We start from the raw sequence: 16,593 nt of genomic DNA, 5'->3' as shown, positions 1-16,593 counted from the left end.
TACACAAGTATTTTCTAGAACTGTAATATTTACTGACATTCCAGTTGACCTTATGCAGTAAGTCTTGCAAAATTACTCTTTCTAACATAAATAAAGCATATAATTAATTAAACAGCATATTTTAGAATAAACAGTCATGCATTTCTCATATGTTGTCTTGCAGCATTTTTTTTATTTTACTTTCATTTCTAACTTTAGAAAATAAGGTCTTACTGCAGTAATAACTCTTTTTAACTGTAACTGATCATATAATTAACCAGCATATTTTGTAGAATAAACAGTCATGCATTTTTCATATGAAGAACTCCCAGATTTTTGGTTTCCTGAAATGCATGTTATGCACTAAGTCTGGCTAAAGTAATTACTCTTTCTATTATTAATTGAATATATAATTATTTTAAATAACATTTTGGAGAAGAAAAGGTCATGCATTTCCCATATACACTAGTATTTTATAAATGTTTTATATTTTTATTATTTAATGACATTCTGTTTAACCGTATGCAATAAGTCTTACTCTTTCTAACATTAATTGAACATATAATTAATTAAGCAAAGCTAATTTTATAGAATAAACAGTCATGCATTTCTTATATGCATGCTTTTTCTGGAACTCCAACATTTTTGGTTTCCTGATATTCTTGTGCATGTTATGCAATAAGTCTTGCTAAAGTAATTTGTTTTTCTTTTCTCCCACAAGAATCCGTCCATGATCCCCCAAAAGCACGTTCACAGACCCACCCAGCGAGCAAATACCATCCATGCCATCCATCCAACGGTTGCTGTCCAGCTGCTAAAAATATCCTAAACGCTGGCTCATGCAGAAGGGTTTTTCTGTTTGAAATGATTTCCTAAACAGAACGAGACAGACTGCATATGAAAGGCATAAAGTCCTGCTCAACAACAAACATCCCGCCCTGTCCTATCCGAAGCAGCATACCCAAATCTATTCATAAATAAAGGTGCAGTACTTCTGAAAACACAAAAGCGCTTCTGCATAAATCAAGTGTTTTGTCTGAGGAAACACAGTTGCTTTTAGTAACTCGAGGCGGCTTATTTTTTCTGATGTCATTTGTTTGATTGTAGTCGATTTTATTCTAATCTTCCACATCACGCCTCGTATCGTTTTCCATATTTAATTTCCTTATGCTGCGCTATCTCCTCCCTGACTTCCTCTTCCAGATCCCGTGTCATAGATAGAAGAAACTTAAGCCTGTGAAGGTGTGGGTCTCCATGCGGGCCAAGGCTCTGTTGACTGTGACAGCTGTGTGGAGATAACACGGATGCGCACACATGCACACTGATAGCGTGTTGAGGGTGTGTGAGGACATGCATTGAAAACCACCGTCTGCACGGCCACATCCACCCTGACTGATAACCCATACACAGCAAATAAAGCCACAGACCTAAAAACTTCCAATAGACTGATTTATTGAGCGAATTATTGGCAAATTCAGATCCAAATGGCGTTTTGGTTTTTTTCTTCATAATTGTTCCAAAATCTATCAGCAGCCCTGTAAATGGATGATAAAAAAATATATTTTTTGAATATTTATTGTGCATTTAGTGTTATTCAGTTAATTATCGTGTAAAATAGTGGTTAACTGATTTAACTGTTCTTTTTATTAGCTAAAGCTCAAAACATTAGCAATATCTACAAAACAGGATAGTTGATGACCAATGTATAATAATATAATATAATATAATATAATATAATATAATATAATATAATATAATATAATATAATATAATATAATATAATATAATATAATATAATGGGTATGCATTATGTGTGTATATATATCTATATATATATCTATTTATATATATATATATATATATATATATATATATATATATATATATATATATATATATACACACACACACACACACACACACACACACACACACACACACAAATACATATGACATTTTATTTATTATAATAAAATATATTTATATAATTATGTCAAAATATATCTGAAATATTTAAAAAAATATATTTGTAATTTTCAGTCTGGCCCAATGCAGTTAAATCATTTTATATAATAATAATAATAATAAAAATAATCATAAAATAAATGAATAAAAACAAATACTACTATTTTACACTTTATTTATTAATGCACTATTATTATATATTTTTATATTTTCTTTTTAGATTTTGGAATTAACACTGGCAGACCATTTCTGTTAGTAGTAATAAATCTCAAAATAACCAAAAAGCAGACAACATTGATGTTTATCTCATTCTACAGTACATACTGTAAGCCCATAGAGGTGGAGCGCACTTCCCCGAACCCCTGGAGCTGTTTGAGTGTTTTGAGTCTGTAGTTTGTGGGCACCGTGCGAGGGATTCCCTGCTGCACACGTCCGTGCCGTGCCTCTCTTTAAGTGCCCGTGTGGATTATAAGGGCAAGTCTAGACCGCACGCCCGAGAATACGCAGCCTCCAGCGGCAGACAGACCGCTCCTCTGATCTCACTGTCTGTCCCGGGACGCTTCAAAGACCTGCGCGCTCAATGCCTTCTTCCGACAGGATCACAAGAGCGGGGTTTTGTCTTTGACAATAATTGCAAGCATATCAAAAGCAGCATTCATCAACACATAAGCGGTCTGTGATCCCGCGTTCACGTCTTAAAGACTTTCTTGTTTTGTTTGGGTGTGTAGGGTGGATGTAAAGGAAAAGCATTAGATAGGAAATTCCAGTGAATGCAATATTTTTACACCAGTCTTGTTTTACTTTTAAGCTTCGGGAATACTTAAATGACAGTCTTTTTTGGAAAGCACCCTTTTTCTTTATTCTCAACATGGAAGCACTCAAGTTGTTGGACGCTGATGGAAAATAATAATGAATTTCTGTGATTCTCTTCCAATTCTGCAGCTCTTTCTTTTCAATATTTCTGTAAGGGAGGAATCTTGGACAGTGTCCTGCTGTGTTCATGTAAAACATGCAATGTTTAATTTGCATTAAAATAAAAAGGCTACAATAGAAGCAATGTTTTAAATTATAATGAATATATTTTATCCGACTATTTGTGGTAGACCTCGACCTTCAGTCCATTTGGCTTGTGCATGCCGAAATTTTATTTCCAACGTGTCGTTTATTGTAAACAAAGCATCTCTTTTTTATGATTTTGCCAAAGCAAATGAAGCAGCCAGTGAAGAATAAATAGAATTAAGGTGGAAGTACCAACCTCTTCCACTCCTGCCAACAAATCTCAGGTCGTTGAAACGTGCCACCTGATTCTTCATGACAGCCGAGGCGTTTCGCAGCTCTCCCGAATAGTTCTCGTCATTTCCTGCCATAACTGTCACCACCGTCCCATCAGGAACATCTCCCAGAGCTACAACCTGAACAGAAACGGACACGCTGTGACTGTCCCGCTGTAATTCACCTTGCATTTCACTGCAGTCTGACTCTTTATTCATAGGCTGATGAAAACAGGCCCGTGATACTGATTATAAATGACTTTATGAAGCGAGACAATAAATGAGTTAAAACCTGCTAGAAACAAAAGCTAGATTGTTCTTAAATGTGACCTTTTAAATTGTGCATGTAAGACATTCCACTTAAATTGGTCAGAAACATCTGATGAGGTCAGTACAACTCAAAGAGTGATTCAGCAAAAAAAAAAAAAATTCTAAAGCAAATTTATTCAACAGAAAAATAAATATGATTATTTTAATATTCTAATTTTATTGAAATGTAAGCATTATCAAATTTTAAATGAATGTAAAACAACATTTAGTTGTCAAAAAATTATATAGATGCTTTTTTTATGCACTGTTTTATTCTGAAGGCTATTTCTTGCCTCTTTTTTCTCTTTTGAAACATGGATTTTGCTACATAATGCAGCAACTAAATCCTACTTGATAAACATTTAAAAAATTGCACAAAATGAGATTGAGTTGAGGGGAATGTTTTGATGTTCAGTGTGAGCAGGGGGCTGGTTCAGCTTCACAAGCTCCAATAAATGAACAAAAGTATGTTTACAGAAACAGTTCCTGTGTACACACAGTCTGTTCTTATGAAATACTCTATCTTCGGTCAAAGTATTAATAGTTGTGTGTAATTTAGGCCGTGTGATTAAACATGCATGTGTTTGTATCTATGAATAGCTTTAAATCTCTCAGATTTCACTTCTCTCTCTCTCCAGCACTGCAGGATTTCTCATTTTAAACATCAGTTTCTCACATAAAAAAAATATATTAGCTAATAATAAAAAAATAAAAATTCGGATCTGAACATGTGAATAATAATAAAACTATTGTTAAAACTACTGTTATTAATAAAGCACATGGAAAACGTTGAAAAGAAACACTATAAATATAAATAATCTCATATATAGCCTAAGTCATTACAATCGGGAAAAAAAAGCTCAGATATTTTGGTTAAAAGTAGTTGAAAGTGATAAAAAAATGATTTGATATAAAATCTATATATAACCTTTCATGCAAACTGTCCAGAAACATTTACAGTAAATAATCAGTAAGAAAACGTTTATTGAAACGATCGCGTTTTCTTTCCTTCTCACATTAAAGTGTGTTTTTTGTGTAATGGTGTGTTTTGAATGATTTCTGGATCTGTGCCAGAGATTTGAATCTGAATGGGACCAGTGATTACCTGGTTTAAATTAACAGGCTAATAATACAATAAATATTCGTATAGCCTACGAATGTATAAAAGTGTACTGATCTATTAAAATATTAATGCCAGACTGAACAGAACGCAAGTTAATGCACATACAAATAGCTAGAAATCATATATATGCTACTACATATGGTTTACATGCTTCCTAATAAACCGTCTTTCTGACCTTGAACGCCACCGGGAGAGTTTTGTTGCACCTCCAGTGGGACGGCAGCACCGAGCACAGAAAGTTGGGGCTGTCCGTCCGCACGAGTTCGGCGGGGTGGTCCGCGATGATCTCCACCATCGTCCGGTTGTCGTGCTGTCGGAGTCTCGGCAGCGCCGCGTTCTGCTCCTGCGGCGCATCGCTCATCTTCCCCGCCACCGGCTGAAGGCTGCTGGACGGCGGACTGAACCTGCGGCTGGTGCTCGGATCTACCGGGATGCGCATCACAACAATGTCAGCAAAGGTAAGGGCACTTCAAACCAGCACCAAAGTCTGAGTTCTCGATTCAAAATAGATGGGATCTAGCTACGTGAAATCCGTTCGGCGCTTTCCTGAATGCGAAAAAAAGTTGGAGAAGCTCGGCTCCACTCGGGCTTTACGCGCGAGCGCTACAGGTGGATCGCGTGGAAAGAAAGGCACGGGAGCTTCTGGACGCGCTCTGGAGAAGCACCGACATAATTTACAATGCGATTTAGCTTCCTCTTCGCAGTAGCGAACGTCAAAATCCGGAATAAAACCGAGTCGCTTTGCATTACGCGCGGCGCTCGCGCGGAGAGAGTTCGCTTCAGCGCGCGTCTCTAAACTCTCCACCGTATAAGAAGTTCAAAAGAAAGTTAAGAGGTTTTGCACAAGTCCTTAAAACCTTTCTTTCTCCATGCAGAGTCTTTGTTAAAGGGTTAAAAGGTGATTCCGAAGGCTGTGGTTAGAGAAGAAGAAAGCCGCAGTGTTTTGTCTCGCTGTGTGGTTTGTCTTAGGAGGCAGGGACTTGGGTGAGCTCAGGTTTTTTGTGGTTTATATATATATATGCAGAAGCAGGAGGATTATTATGCTGATGAGTCTTGAGCACGTCACGTCTCCAAGCACCATTTCGTGGCATCAAAATAAATGAGCAGTTTGATGTCGGGTTTTATGTTTTTATCCTCTTACCAAAGCAATGCAGAGAGTGGATGTTACACTGAGACTATAGCCTACAGCACGGTTGTGATTTAAAGATAAAGATTCAAGTCCAGCAAGGGCATAAAAGATACATTTTAAAAACATATTAAGCAAATTATTTAACAGTTAATGAATTATTATGGCAACGGGTTGAAGAGTTTTCTTTGACTGTTACTGTTTGCTAAAAATGTGAGACATAAAGGCTCATAAAGAGACGTAAACACAACTCATTAAGCCAGACAGAAAGCAAACAAGCACAGAAGAGAAGTGACTCATTTCCTGTTTCTAAAGAAAGATAAAGAGCCCGGGCTAAAGTTAATATTATACACGACAACAACATTCATATATATGGAACTAAATTATGTTTTTTAACGGCCCTTTGTTCAAATTTAATATGTATATATAGCATATTTTTGGGTTCGTTATTTTTTATTTTGATAGGCTATGCAAAGAAAAAAAAGGAAAAATGAATACCATAGAAGTTCAGGCAATAACACTTAAAAATAAAAACAATATTACTAGCGTATTATTAATAATAAAATACAAAATAATAAAGTCATTAATATTTTCTAGTGTTTTTTTTTTATGTACTACTACGCAGTTAAACTACGTTATGTTAATATTGTTGAGGCTATTCATGTTTCATATAATTATTATTTTTTTCATATGTTTTTTAGGCGTATTAATCTGAAAAGGTCTTTTGGTGGCGCTCTTTTACGTTTAAATTTGTCTTTTATTAAAACGAAGAACTACAGCAGCGAACCTTTAAAAACTCCATTACCCATAATCCCTTAGAGAGCCGTGTGACGTCAAATTAACACGCGCTGACCGGTGTGTTTACATCAGAGACAAGTACCTTGCGGTTTGAAAGAGCAAGATTGAGTAATTCATAACCTAAGGTAAAAATGTTCAGTCACTTAAACGTGTGAGGTTAAAACTCAGTTCGGGTCTTTTGTTTATTTAGGTGGAAAGTCAAGCGAAAGCGACGCTCGAAAGGTTCTGTTTGTCCGGTTCGAGTCAATGTTTATGTTTATATTTCAAAAAGTGTCCAATAAACAGTTTTACAACCATCATTATACCTTTTATAATGTTGAAACATGTTATTTAAAATACTTTAAGCTGTTTGGTTTCTCTGAAAAGAAGTTGCTAGTTTTAGTAAATAGCTTTATGACAGCTCATTACGTTATAACAGCGTGCTAAGACAAAATGAGCTAGCTTTCAGCGAAAATGCTTATTAAGTATGGAAATTGATTGGGCTAAATCACTATTAGATGTCCCGTGTGCCTGTATTAGCTGAGGTTTCATGCGTTATTCCTTCTTCACAGTCAATTCTGTGTTATGTTCTAGAAAAAAACAAGTAGGAAAAAATCACATCCCCGCTCTTGTGTCTAGCCTGACTTTCCCTCATGTGTATTGTTGGTTAAACCTTGGCTGTTTGAAAGACTGTAGGAAGAGTGATTTCAGCACTCCAGTGAAGTCTGACTCTGTGGAAACTTCACACACACACACACATACACACACTCTCTCTCTCTCTCTCTCTCTCTCTCTCTCTCTCTCTCTAACACACACTCACACACGCATTCACAGACACACACACTCACACACACACACACACACACACAGACAGAGACAGACATTCACTCTCTCACACACACAAACACACTAGTTCTGTCTATATATATATATATATATATATATATATATATATATATATATATATATATAAATTATATCTCAATATTGTCAAGATTTTTACGATATTCATCAATATATATCTCAATATTTTTGCATTTGCTTTTGCATAAAAAATAAAAATAAAAATCTAGCCTAAGTGATCCCTTCCAGCTCTTTATTAAATGAACACACATAGTGCAAAACAAGTACAGAAAGTACATTCTTTCAGCTTTTTTTAGTGCATGCAATTCACTATTTAAACTATGCAACTGGAAGAAATAACTAAACTGGGAAAGTTTTTATAAAAAAATCTTTTACAAGTTTTTTAAGAACTCAAGTCTGTCAACTGTCTGTCAATGCTTTTTAGGTATTAACTAATATACATATATATATATATATATATATATATATATATATATATATATATATATATATATATATATTAGTTAAATAAATATAAATAGTAACAGTGAAAATCCCTAATAGTAACACACACGCACACAGATGATGGAGATTTGAACGTGTGAGCCATTCTCCTCCTTCTTCCTGTCCAAGTACTCGTCCGAGAGCCTTTAATCTACACATTTCGGTGTGAGAGAAATAGATTTCGCATGATTGCATGTCTTTTGCAGACGTGTGTGGCGAGGATGTAGGAGGGAAATAAAACATCCAATGGCTCTGAATCGCATTTGCCACTTCATTAGGGCCTCGAGAAAGACACGCTATTAAGTTACATTTCCTTCTTCGGTGACTGCGTGCGCCAGATATGTTTCTGATTTTCCCCCAGTTATGATGATGGTCTGTAAATTTATGAGACAGCTGAGTTGGGGTAATTGTAATTAATGAAAAATATAGTCGAATGTATATTGAAACAGCATGTGGCGGAAGGTTGGAGTTGGAGGTCTTGGATGAAGAAGAAATAAATATGTTGGAGGTCTTTGAATGCTGATATTTGTGGGCTGTAGTAAAATTTTAGGTCGCCGAGATTCATCCACATTTACACTCTAGGACTACTGCTTTTTGGCAGAATCGCAGAAGACACAAATCTCGTGCCCGCGACTAAATGAGTGAATTAACTAGGCGTCTGTAGAAACGACAGAAAAGACGTGGAAGCTACATAAAAGTCCTGACTATTTAATTACACAGAGGAAAATGCAATAAATAGAAAGGCTCCCTTTTCTGTTCTCTCAAAGCCTTCTGCATGTTGAAGTAATCTTGATTCATTTGCCACATCTGAATTCGTTTTGCCCAGTATGGCGACCATCTGCCTTCAGCAGTCAAAGCTAAAGCTTTATCTTTCATCCAACAGAGGGGGCGAAAACAGAAGGACATTTTACGCCGCGATGTGTTTATTGAAGAAAAGAGCTCTGCTTTTTGCTTTGGTGACACTTCAGTTTCATGTCGCTCTGAGACAGAATTAAGATTTATATTGGCTCTGATTAAAGGAGAGCTTCGCTGAAAAATGACAATTCGGCCTTCGTTTATTCACCTTCATGTCCTTCCAAACCCGAATGCTGTTGTTATTCTTGTGGGACGCGGAATAAGAAATTCGGGACGTATCATGTCAAACTCCAAAATGATTAAAGGTAGTCTGTATGATTTGTGCTGTATTTTGAGTCTTCTGAAGCCTTACGACTAAACTAAACATCTTTCTGTTGCCTGGCTCTGAAATCTCACTCTCACTTTTCAATCGGGAGCTTTGTTCAGATTCAAGAGCGATATGCTACAAATATTTGGTATTATTATTATTATTATTGGTAATATATACTGAAAAGCATATATATATATATATATATATATATATATATATATTATTTTATGTTACTTAATTTAATTTATACTGAAAAGCATATATATATTTAAATTATTATTATCATTATATTATTATTTTAGATAGTAATGCCACATATTTTATAAATATTTGATATACTCTGTATTGTTGATTTTTTGTTATTCATGAGTTAAATTTGTATTTTATTTTCATTAGGTATACTTAATTTATACCAAAAAAGTACAAATATTTTATGTTACTATTATTATATTGTTTTAAATAATAATATCATATTTATAGTTTTAGATATGTTGTGTATAATGTGTAACCTGTATAACACTGGAAATTCACAAAATAAAATATTTAATTATATTTTTTTGTGTGAATTGAGTAATTTTTATGTGAAATTTATACAGAAAATTATATGTAAGTTGTATACTAAAATTATATCAAAGTATAAATGTTTGATATTATTATGTATTTGTTTTAAATAATTGTCACATTTTATATTTTTAGATATTTTGTCTATGTGTAAACTGTAATCAGTAACTGGAAATTTATTTCAAAACATTTATTATCTTTGTTGTGAATTATGTTGTATACTCAGTTCATACCGACAAGTGTGAATATTTAATTAACCTTATTTTTAGGGCTGCACGATTATGACAAAAAGCATAATTGTGGATTATTCGCTTGAAATTGTAATTGCGTTTATTAATTACGATTATCACAATTGGAATGATGTTTATACCATTGTTTGTTGCAATTGCATGCATCATATTTTCTATATGAAAATAAGCTGAAAACACTAACTGAAAAAATTTTAGTGCTTTTATATAGTTTTAAGCCTCAAATTGCAAATATATATCTGCTTGTTTTCTTTAATTTATATATATATATAAATATAGGTCTATCTGTGAATAAAGGCTTCAGTGTAATTCTGGCAGATGAACTGTTTAATGATCAGTGCACAGAAGTGTGTCAGACTTCAGCACTGATAGGGATTACGTCTCATCTACGTGAGATTTGATAGTCTGATGCTGGAGGAAGGCTGTGGTTTCTGAGTCAGCTTCAGGTTCAAACAGACCAAGGGTTTGTTCAAATAAAGCTGGTGGTCCGTGACGATTCACCTGCCGTGAGTCCAAATGGAAATTTTTGCACACATTTGAATTTGACAAGCTGCATCTCTGGGATTGTGTCATCATCCTGTTAATTAGTTTTCTTTGCATTGGAGGAAGTGTAACTGGAAACTGTGCAGATAGCTGTGTGATGAATGTTAACTGCTCGAGGATGTGCTACGATAATTCAGAATAAGTCAGATACTCATAACGAGCAAATAATAATAAACTAATATCTGAAAGATAGATATGTTGCGTCTCATAATGCAAATGTATCAGCTGATTAATCAACCAGGCTTCCAAGTTTCTGCAAACATCTTGATCTGTGCATGGAGCATAATATGGTTTTCAGATATAATTATCAAAAAATAATGTTTTTCTTTTTTTTCTTTTTCTTTTTTGGGTGTGAATAAGTCATTTACTAAGTTCACACTGAAAATGAACACAAAGTGTAAATATTTGTATATATTTTTTATAATGACATATTAAATAATATTATATTATATTATATTATATTATATTATATTATATTATATTATATTATATTATATTATTCTTAAGTAATAGAAATATCCAATATTTAAAATGTTTATTTATTTGTTTATACTTTATACAGTTTTTGTATTATTATTACAATGATTATTATATTTTGTGAATTATGAGTATAAATTGTATACTTTATTCATACTGAAAATTAACAAAAAATATTACAATATTTATTACATTTAATATTTATTTTGTTATCATTATTATTATTAAATATATATTTTTATTTATATATATATATATATATATATATATATATATATATATATATATATATATATATATATATATATATATATATATATATATATATATATTATTATTATTATATATATATATATATATATATATATATATATATATATATATATATATATTATTATATTATATTAGATTATTATTTCAATATAGTCCACATGGGAAATCTGGAATTCAAAGTTAAACATGTTATGATATAGGTTTAAGTAAAAAAAAAAAAAAAAAAAAAAAAAAATATATATATATATATATAATAAAACAAGAATTTTAATATATAAAAATTTCTAGGCACTAATAAGTTTTAAACTAAATTTCAACAAGCTTTTTAAAAATACATTTTAATTAACTATTACTCTATAGCCTAATAATTTTATATATTGACCCCTATATGTAAATATAATTAAACCCTTTTTTTAAGTCATTTGTGTGTTTTGTTTTTCAATATATAATCAATATATATTTCAGATTTAGTGCTAAAATGTTAAAATGTATGTGCTTTTAAGATCAAACGTTTGTAAACATTAGACCAAAACAGACTTTAAACACGTCCGCTGTTCTCTTTGAACTAAAAGATCATTTATCAATCATTGCTTACAGTAGTTGACCCAGCCTTGCTTTGTTCATTAAAATAGTTTAGTCTCACATGCTAAAAAAATGCAGATCTGTCTCTCTCTCTGAGCAGCGTTTGTCATTGATCCCGGGTTGAACGTGTCCGGATCTGAACATGTGGCGTGTTTCCCGTCCTGTCGCTGGACGCATCAGGAAGCGTTTTGTGTGTGAAGTGGCTTTCTAATTGCTCAGGCTTTGAGTGTGTGTTGTGTGTGTTTCAGATGAGCAACAGCACTCCGAGCCCAATGGCAGCCGGACGCACATCCGGAAAAGACCACAAGCTTCATCCCTGAGCTCCAGAGCATGATGTAAGTGCACGAGTTTTCCTGTCTTAAAGTCATTGAGAAAACTTTAATGTGTTCCAGCACTCACAGCTAGAAATATGGAGGTGCTTTGATGCTAATAACCTAATATGGTAATGACTCATTAGCATATTCATCTGTTATTTACATAGAACATGGTAAGAATTGGTCTAGATGGAACAATTGACCTTCCATACATTAACACACATGTGTCTCTAGTATTGCTGTTTCATTTCTACAATGTGGAGACGCGGATGGAATTGCGGCTACACACTTAATCAAAATGCGATATAGACAATTGTCTGAATATTAAACTGCAAAATGTCTATTAAAATATGAGGTCTGCCTGTTCTGTGTGTTTCAGTTGGGCGAAAATATAGTATTTTATACCCACAGAAACTTCCTAGCAACCCGTCAAAATAAGAGTTTGGCTTAACTTGAAGAAATTGTTACAGAAATACATTGCAGTTGTACCGAATGTACTTCTCAAAGTAATAGTAATGATTATTATTACAACTTTAAGGATGTCACCTAATTTTAAACAGTTTAAAATTGTTTTAATTTTAACTGTAAACCTGAAAATAAAATAAGTTTTTTTTTTAATTTTACAATTACACATTTTGATTACCAATGCTTTTGATAATGAATTTGTATTAAATCAACAATCCTGAAAAGTCGAACGTACAGCGCAGAATTTGAGAAAAAATATTATTGTGAATAAAAAGTTACTATTGCCCTATTATTGTAAAGTAATTTATAACTGAAATATTTAAAGCTTCAGTTGATTAGACATGCTTTTTGAGTATTAAAATCTAATTAAAATATTAAAATGGAATCCAGTAAAATTTAATTTAATTAAATTTAAAATTTAGAGTATGAGAAAAGTTAAATGAAATTTCATTTTTGTTCAAACTTTCATTTAATTTAGTAAGACTTCCTTTTTGGTTACAAAAAATGTATTTAAAATTTAAAATATAGTCCAGAAAAAAAGGAATCTGAAAAAAAATGGAATGTGGGAAAAATTAAAAAAGTAAATCAAATAAATAAATAAAATGAAAATAAAAAATAAAATAAAATGAAATGAACATACTCCATTGGCCTCAAAAATGTAAAAAAAAAAAAAAAAAAGATGATTTTGATTAATTTTTTTTATTTATTTTATTATTATATGAATACATGTTTTGAATACTAAAATTTTATTTTAACCATTAAAATGTAGTGCAAGAATGGAACAGAAAAAGTGGAATGCAGAAAAAAGATAATTTCGGGGTAGAAAGGATTTTATAGAGCCCTACTCAAGTTATCGCAGAACCTTTATGCAACATAAATCATTTTCTGTAGCGATGCAGGTCTGGATTTGCCATCATCAGCAGAAGACCACTTTATAGTTTACTAAAGTAGCAATTAATGCTTATTATTTCATTCGTCAGAAACAAGGAGGGATTGCACACTGGAAAGCGTGTCAGTGATTGCGGTTCTGTTGATGTACTTCGGCACACGACCGTATTTTCATCAGAAACCCTGTTTTTACTTCAAAAACGTTAAGTGTAGTTGATCTTGGAATGAAAAATATTAAGCTCAATCTATAAAGCGAGCGTCCAGGTCTACAAAACTGCTTCACCGAAAGCACAAAGGAGTCATAAAGAACATTTACATGCCGATCCATTGACTTCCCTCCAACTGAGCGTTTGCGGTTTGACCTAGTGAGAGATGTTCTTTAGGAAAGCCACAGTGAAATTCATCCTGTCGTTCTGCTTTGAATCCCACCTGAGGAGACCTTCAGACTCATGCAAATCACAACAACACAGTTTTCCTGCGTGTTTACTTCATATGGAGCGATGATACTGAAATACACTCCAGCTTTTGTAGAATAATAAAAACGCCACCCCTTTTTGTTCAGCCGGTAGAAATGGAGGAATAAAGGTCGCTCCTCTAGTCAAAAACGGAGACAATAGCTGGTCAACAGAAGGTTTATGCACTTATGTTTTGCATGAAGAAATAAAAAGGTTATTTTATTTTTATTTTATTGTATTTGTTTTCCATTGTGACAATACTTTTTATGACTATTTTCTTCGCATATATTCCTATTACTATAATGTAGAAAATTGCATTATCATTATTATAATGCACACATATCATTGAGATACTATTATAGTCTTTATTAATATTTTAAATTAGTTTTTATTTTTATATTTTGGTTTCATTTAAATTTTTTGTAATTTTATTGTAATTATTATTATTTTTTAAAATATGTCTATAAATTGTAGTATTGTTTTATTTTCAGTTAATTTAGTCTTATTTAGTTAATCTTAATACAAATTAGAAACATTGGCTTGGAAACTAGCTACTAACTGTATTTAATTTAATGTTTTATATAACTTTTACTATAATAATACTAGTCCACAATTATTTAATAAAATATATATATATATTTTTTTTTACATAATAAATATAATAAAATGTATTAATAAAATCTGCGTATAATATATTCAGTAAATACTGTATTTATACTGTATTTTAGTTATTATACAATTTGTAAAATTTCCAGAATGTACCTAATCGTCATGAAAATATTATTGCATTAAAAACAAAATTTATTATGGTCATGCAAAATATAATTGCATTTTTTTAGTCTTTTGATTTTGCTTTCTTTTCTTGACAGTTTTCAGTTTTTAATAATTTTAGGTGCTTTTCTTGCACAAACGTAAATGCAATCATCCCAGCCAAGATGAGAAGAAGAAATATCTCTTGTTTTTAACAGCTTACTTGGCCTGAACAGCAGCCTAAAATAATGAGACGTCTCTTATATCCGTCGGCCGATTCATTTTGTTGTTGTTGTTGTTTCAAGCCTTAAATCTGAAATGCTCCATGCCTGTTGAATTTCACATCTTCAACTGCACACACTTCTGTCATTTTATACTTTATTTGGTTGAAAAAGAAAATCACACGACCCTGCGACTCCACAAAGGGCTCCGGATTGCAGTCTTATATTTTCGAAAGACATTTAATTATAGCTTGCATTCAAAGGCATTTTTGATGGAGACTAAATGGCCTCCAATTGCAAAGATTTTTTCTTCTTCCTCTGGCAGACGCTGCACCGAGTGATGATATGGAGATATTATATTCCAGCTTCTAACAATCTGTTGCATTCATCTGTGTCACACTGCACGGTTGTGATGTGCTTTTGTGATTTGCAGTTGAAACTGAAGTGTGAAAAAGCAGGGATAAAGTCAGTCGGGCGTCTGTGAATGCATACTGTAAAACAGACTCTGTTTCTGACGCTGTCTGCTCTGGGCACGCCGGCCGTCTGGAAAAGAGAGGGAGGAAAATGTAAAGACAGTTTCCTCTGCCGCCCCGTGCCTTCACGGAGGTCTCTAATTGAGATCACTTGTACTTATAAATGGTAGGAAGTTTTGTGGTTCAATGAGAGGAGCATTAGAAGCGTAGTGTGTGCCTCTTAAAATTAAAACGAGGCTACCGTTTAACTTTCTTAATCAACTAAATACTTCTCTCCCGAGGCATTTTTCTGCTTTTTCATCTTAACGGAGTCGTTTTTAATAGTGGCAGACCCTGATGTCTAAAGAGCAGATAAGGCTGGCATTATTGTGTTCAAATTTACTTGAAGCATTAGCATTTTAAACAAACATCTAAAAACGGAGGAAAAAGTGCATTATTGTAAGCAAAATATGACTTTATTTTTGTGCTCTCACAAGATAATATTGTGGATTAATTGGCCTTGCCAATGCTTTACTTGACAGTCTGTCACTTTTATGGCAATTAAGCATCTTATTTTCTTCATATTATTATTTATTTCAGTTTTAACTAGTTATTTTATTACTATCAAGTTAAATTAAATGAAAATGAGAAATTGTATCTATCCTATTAAAATTAGCCTAAAGTTGCAGACCAATGTGGGGCTTGCAAATTTAAATTAACTACAAAAAAGTTTGATTTGGTTTCTATTTTGTATGTGCTAAAATAGCAAAGTATCTCTTAATTTTTCTAATGCAAACTTGAGTAATTAACATCTCTATTCTTTCATAAGATGGTATTTGTGATTAATTAATTAGCCTTGCCAATACATTCCTTGACAGTCTGTCACCTAATGACAATTAAGCACATTTTCATTGCGTATTGTATTATTACTATAATGTAGAAAATTGCATTCTCATTAGTTATGAAGAGCAATATGAGGTTGCACATTTTGCAAATTAATTGCAATTTTAAATTAACAAATAAGAGAAAAACTGCATTATTTAGTTGGCAAAGCATTTGATTTTGGAAGGGTTAAAACAGCAAATTATCACTTAAGGTAATTAGCCTAACCAATGCATTTCTCGATGGTTTGTCACTACTGAAAAAAAAAAAGTTTTGACTCAGAAATTCCTAGTTAGTTTCATAATAAATTGCAAAGGAATGGTGGAAAATACATTGAATTAAACACAAACGTTCAAGTAGACAAACTTTTTTTTTGTAGAACTCCAAAATTCCTTGGTTTAAGCTTGACAGAAATCTTTT

General features: G+C 32.6%; 1 protein-coding gene across 3 annotated transcripts in view; it reads right to left on the bottom strand.

Moving 5' to 3' along the window:
- Positions 1-16,593, bottom strand: part of LOC113117801 (runt-related transcription factor 2) — a 63,411-nt gene that overhangs the window by 33,931 nt on the left and 12,887 nt on the right. For 2 of the 3 annotated variants that reach the window (XM_026286722.1, XM_026286723.1), the window contains exons 1-2: positions 4,823-5,649; positions 3,200-3,356 (exon numbers count right to left, since the gene is read on the bottom strand). In XM_026286722.1, coding sequence (XP_026142507.1) covers positions 3,200-3,356; positions 4,823-5,086 — 421 coding nt within the window. In that variant the 5' untranslated portion in view covers positions 5,087-5,649. Of the gene's footprint in view, positions 1-3,199; positions 3,357-4,822; positions 5,650-16,593 lie in introns of those variants that run through there. The other variant, XM_026286724.1, reaches the window with a different exon arrangement.

The sequence above is a fragment of the Carassius auratus genome, chromosome 17 (assembly GCF_003368295.1).
Source record: "Carassius auratus strain Wakin chromosome 17, ASM336829v1, whole genome shotgun sequence".
NCBI lineage: Eukaryota > Metazoa > Chordata > Actinopteri > Cypriniformes > Cyprinidae > Carassius > Carassius auratus.
The sequence above is the reverse complement of the archived record's forward strand: the minus strand, read 5'-3'. Positions and strand labels throughout refer to the sequence as shown.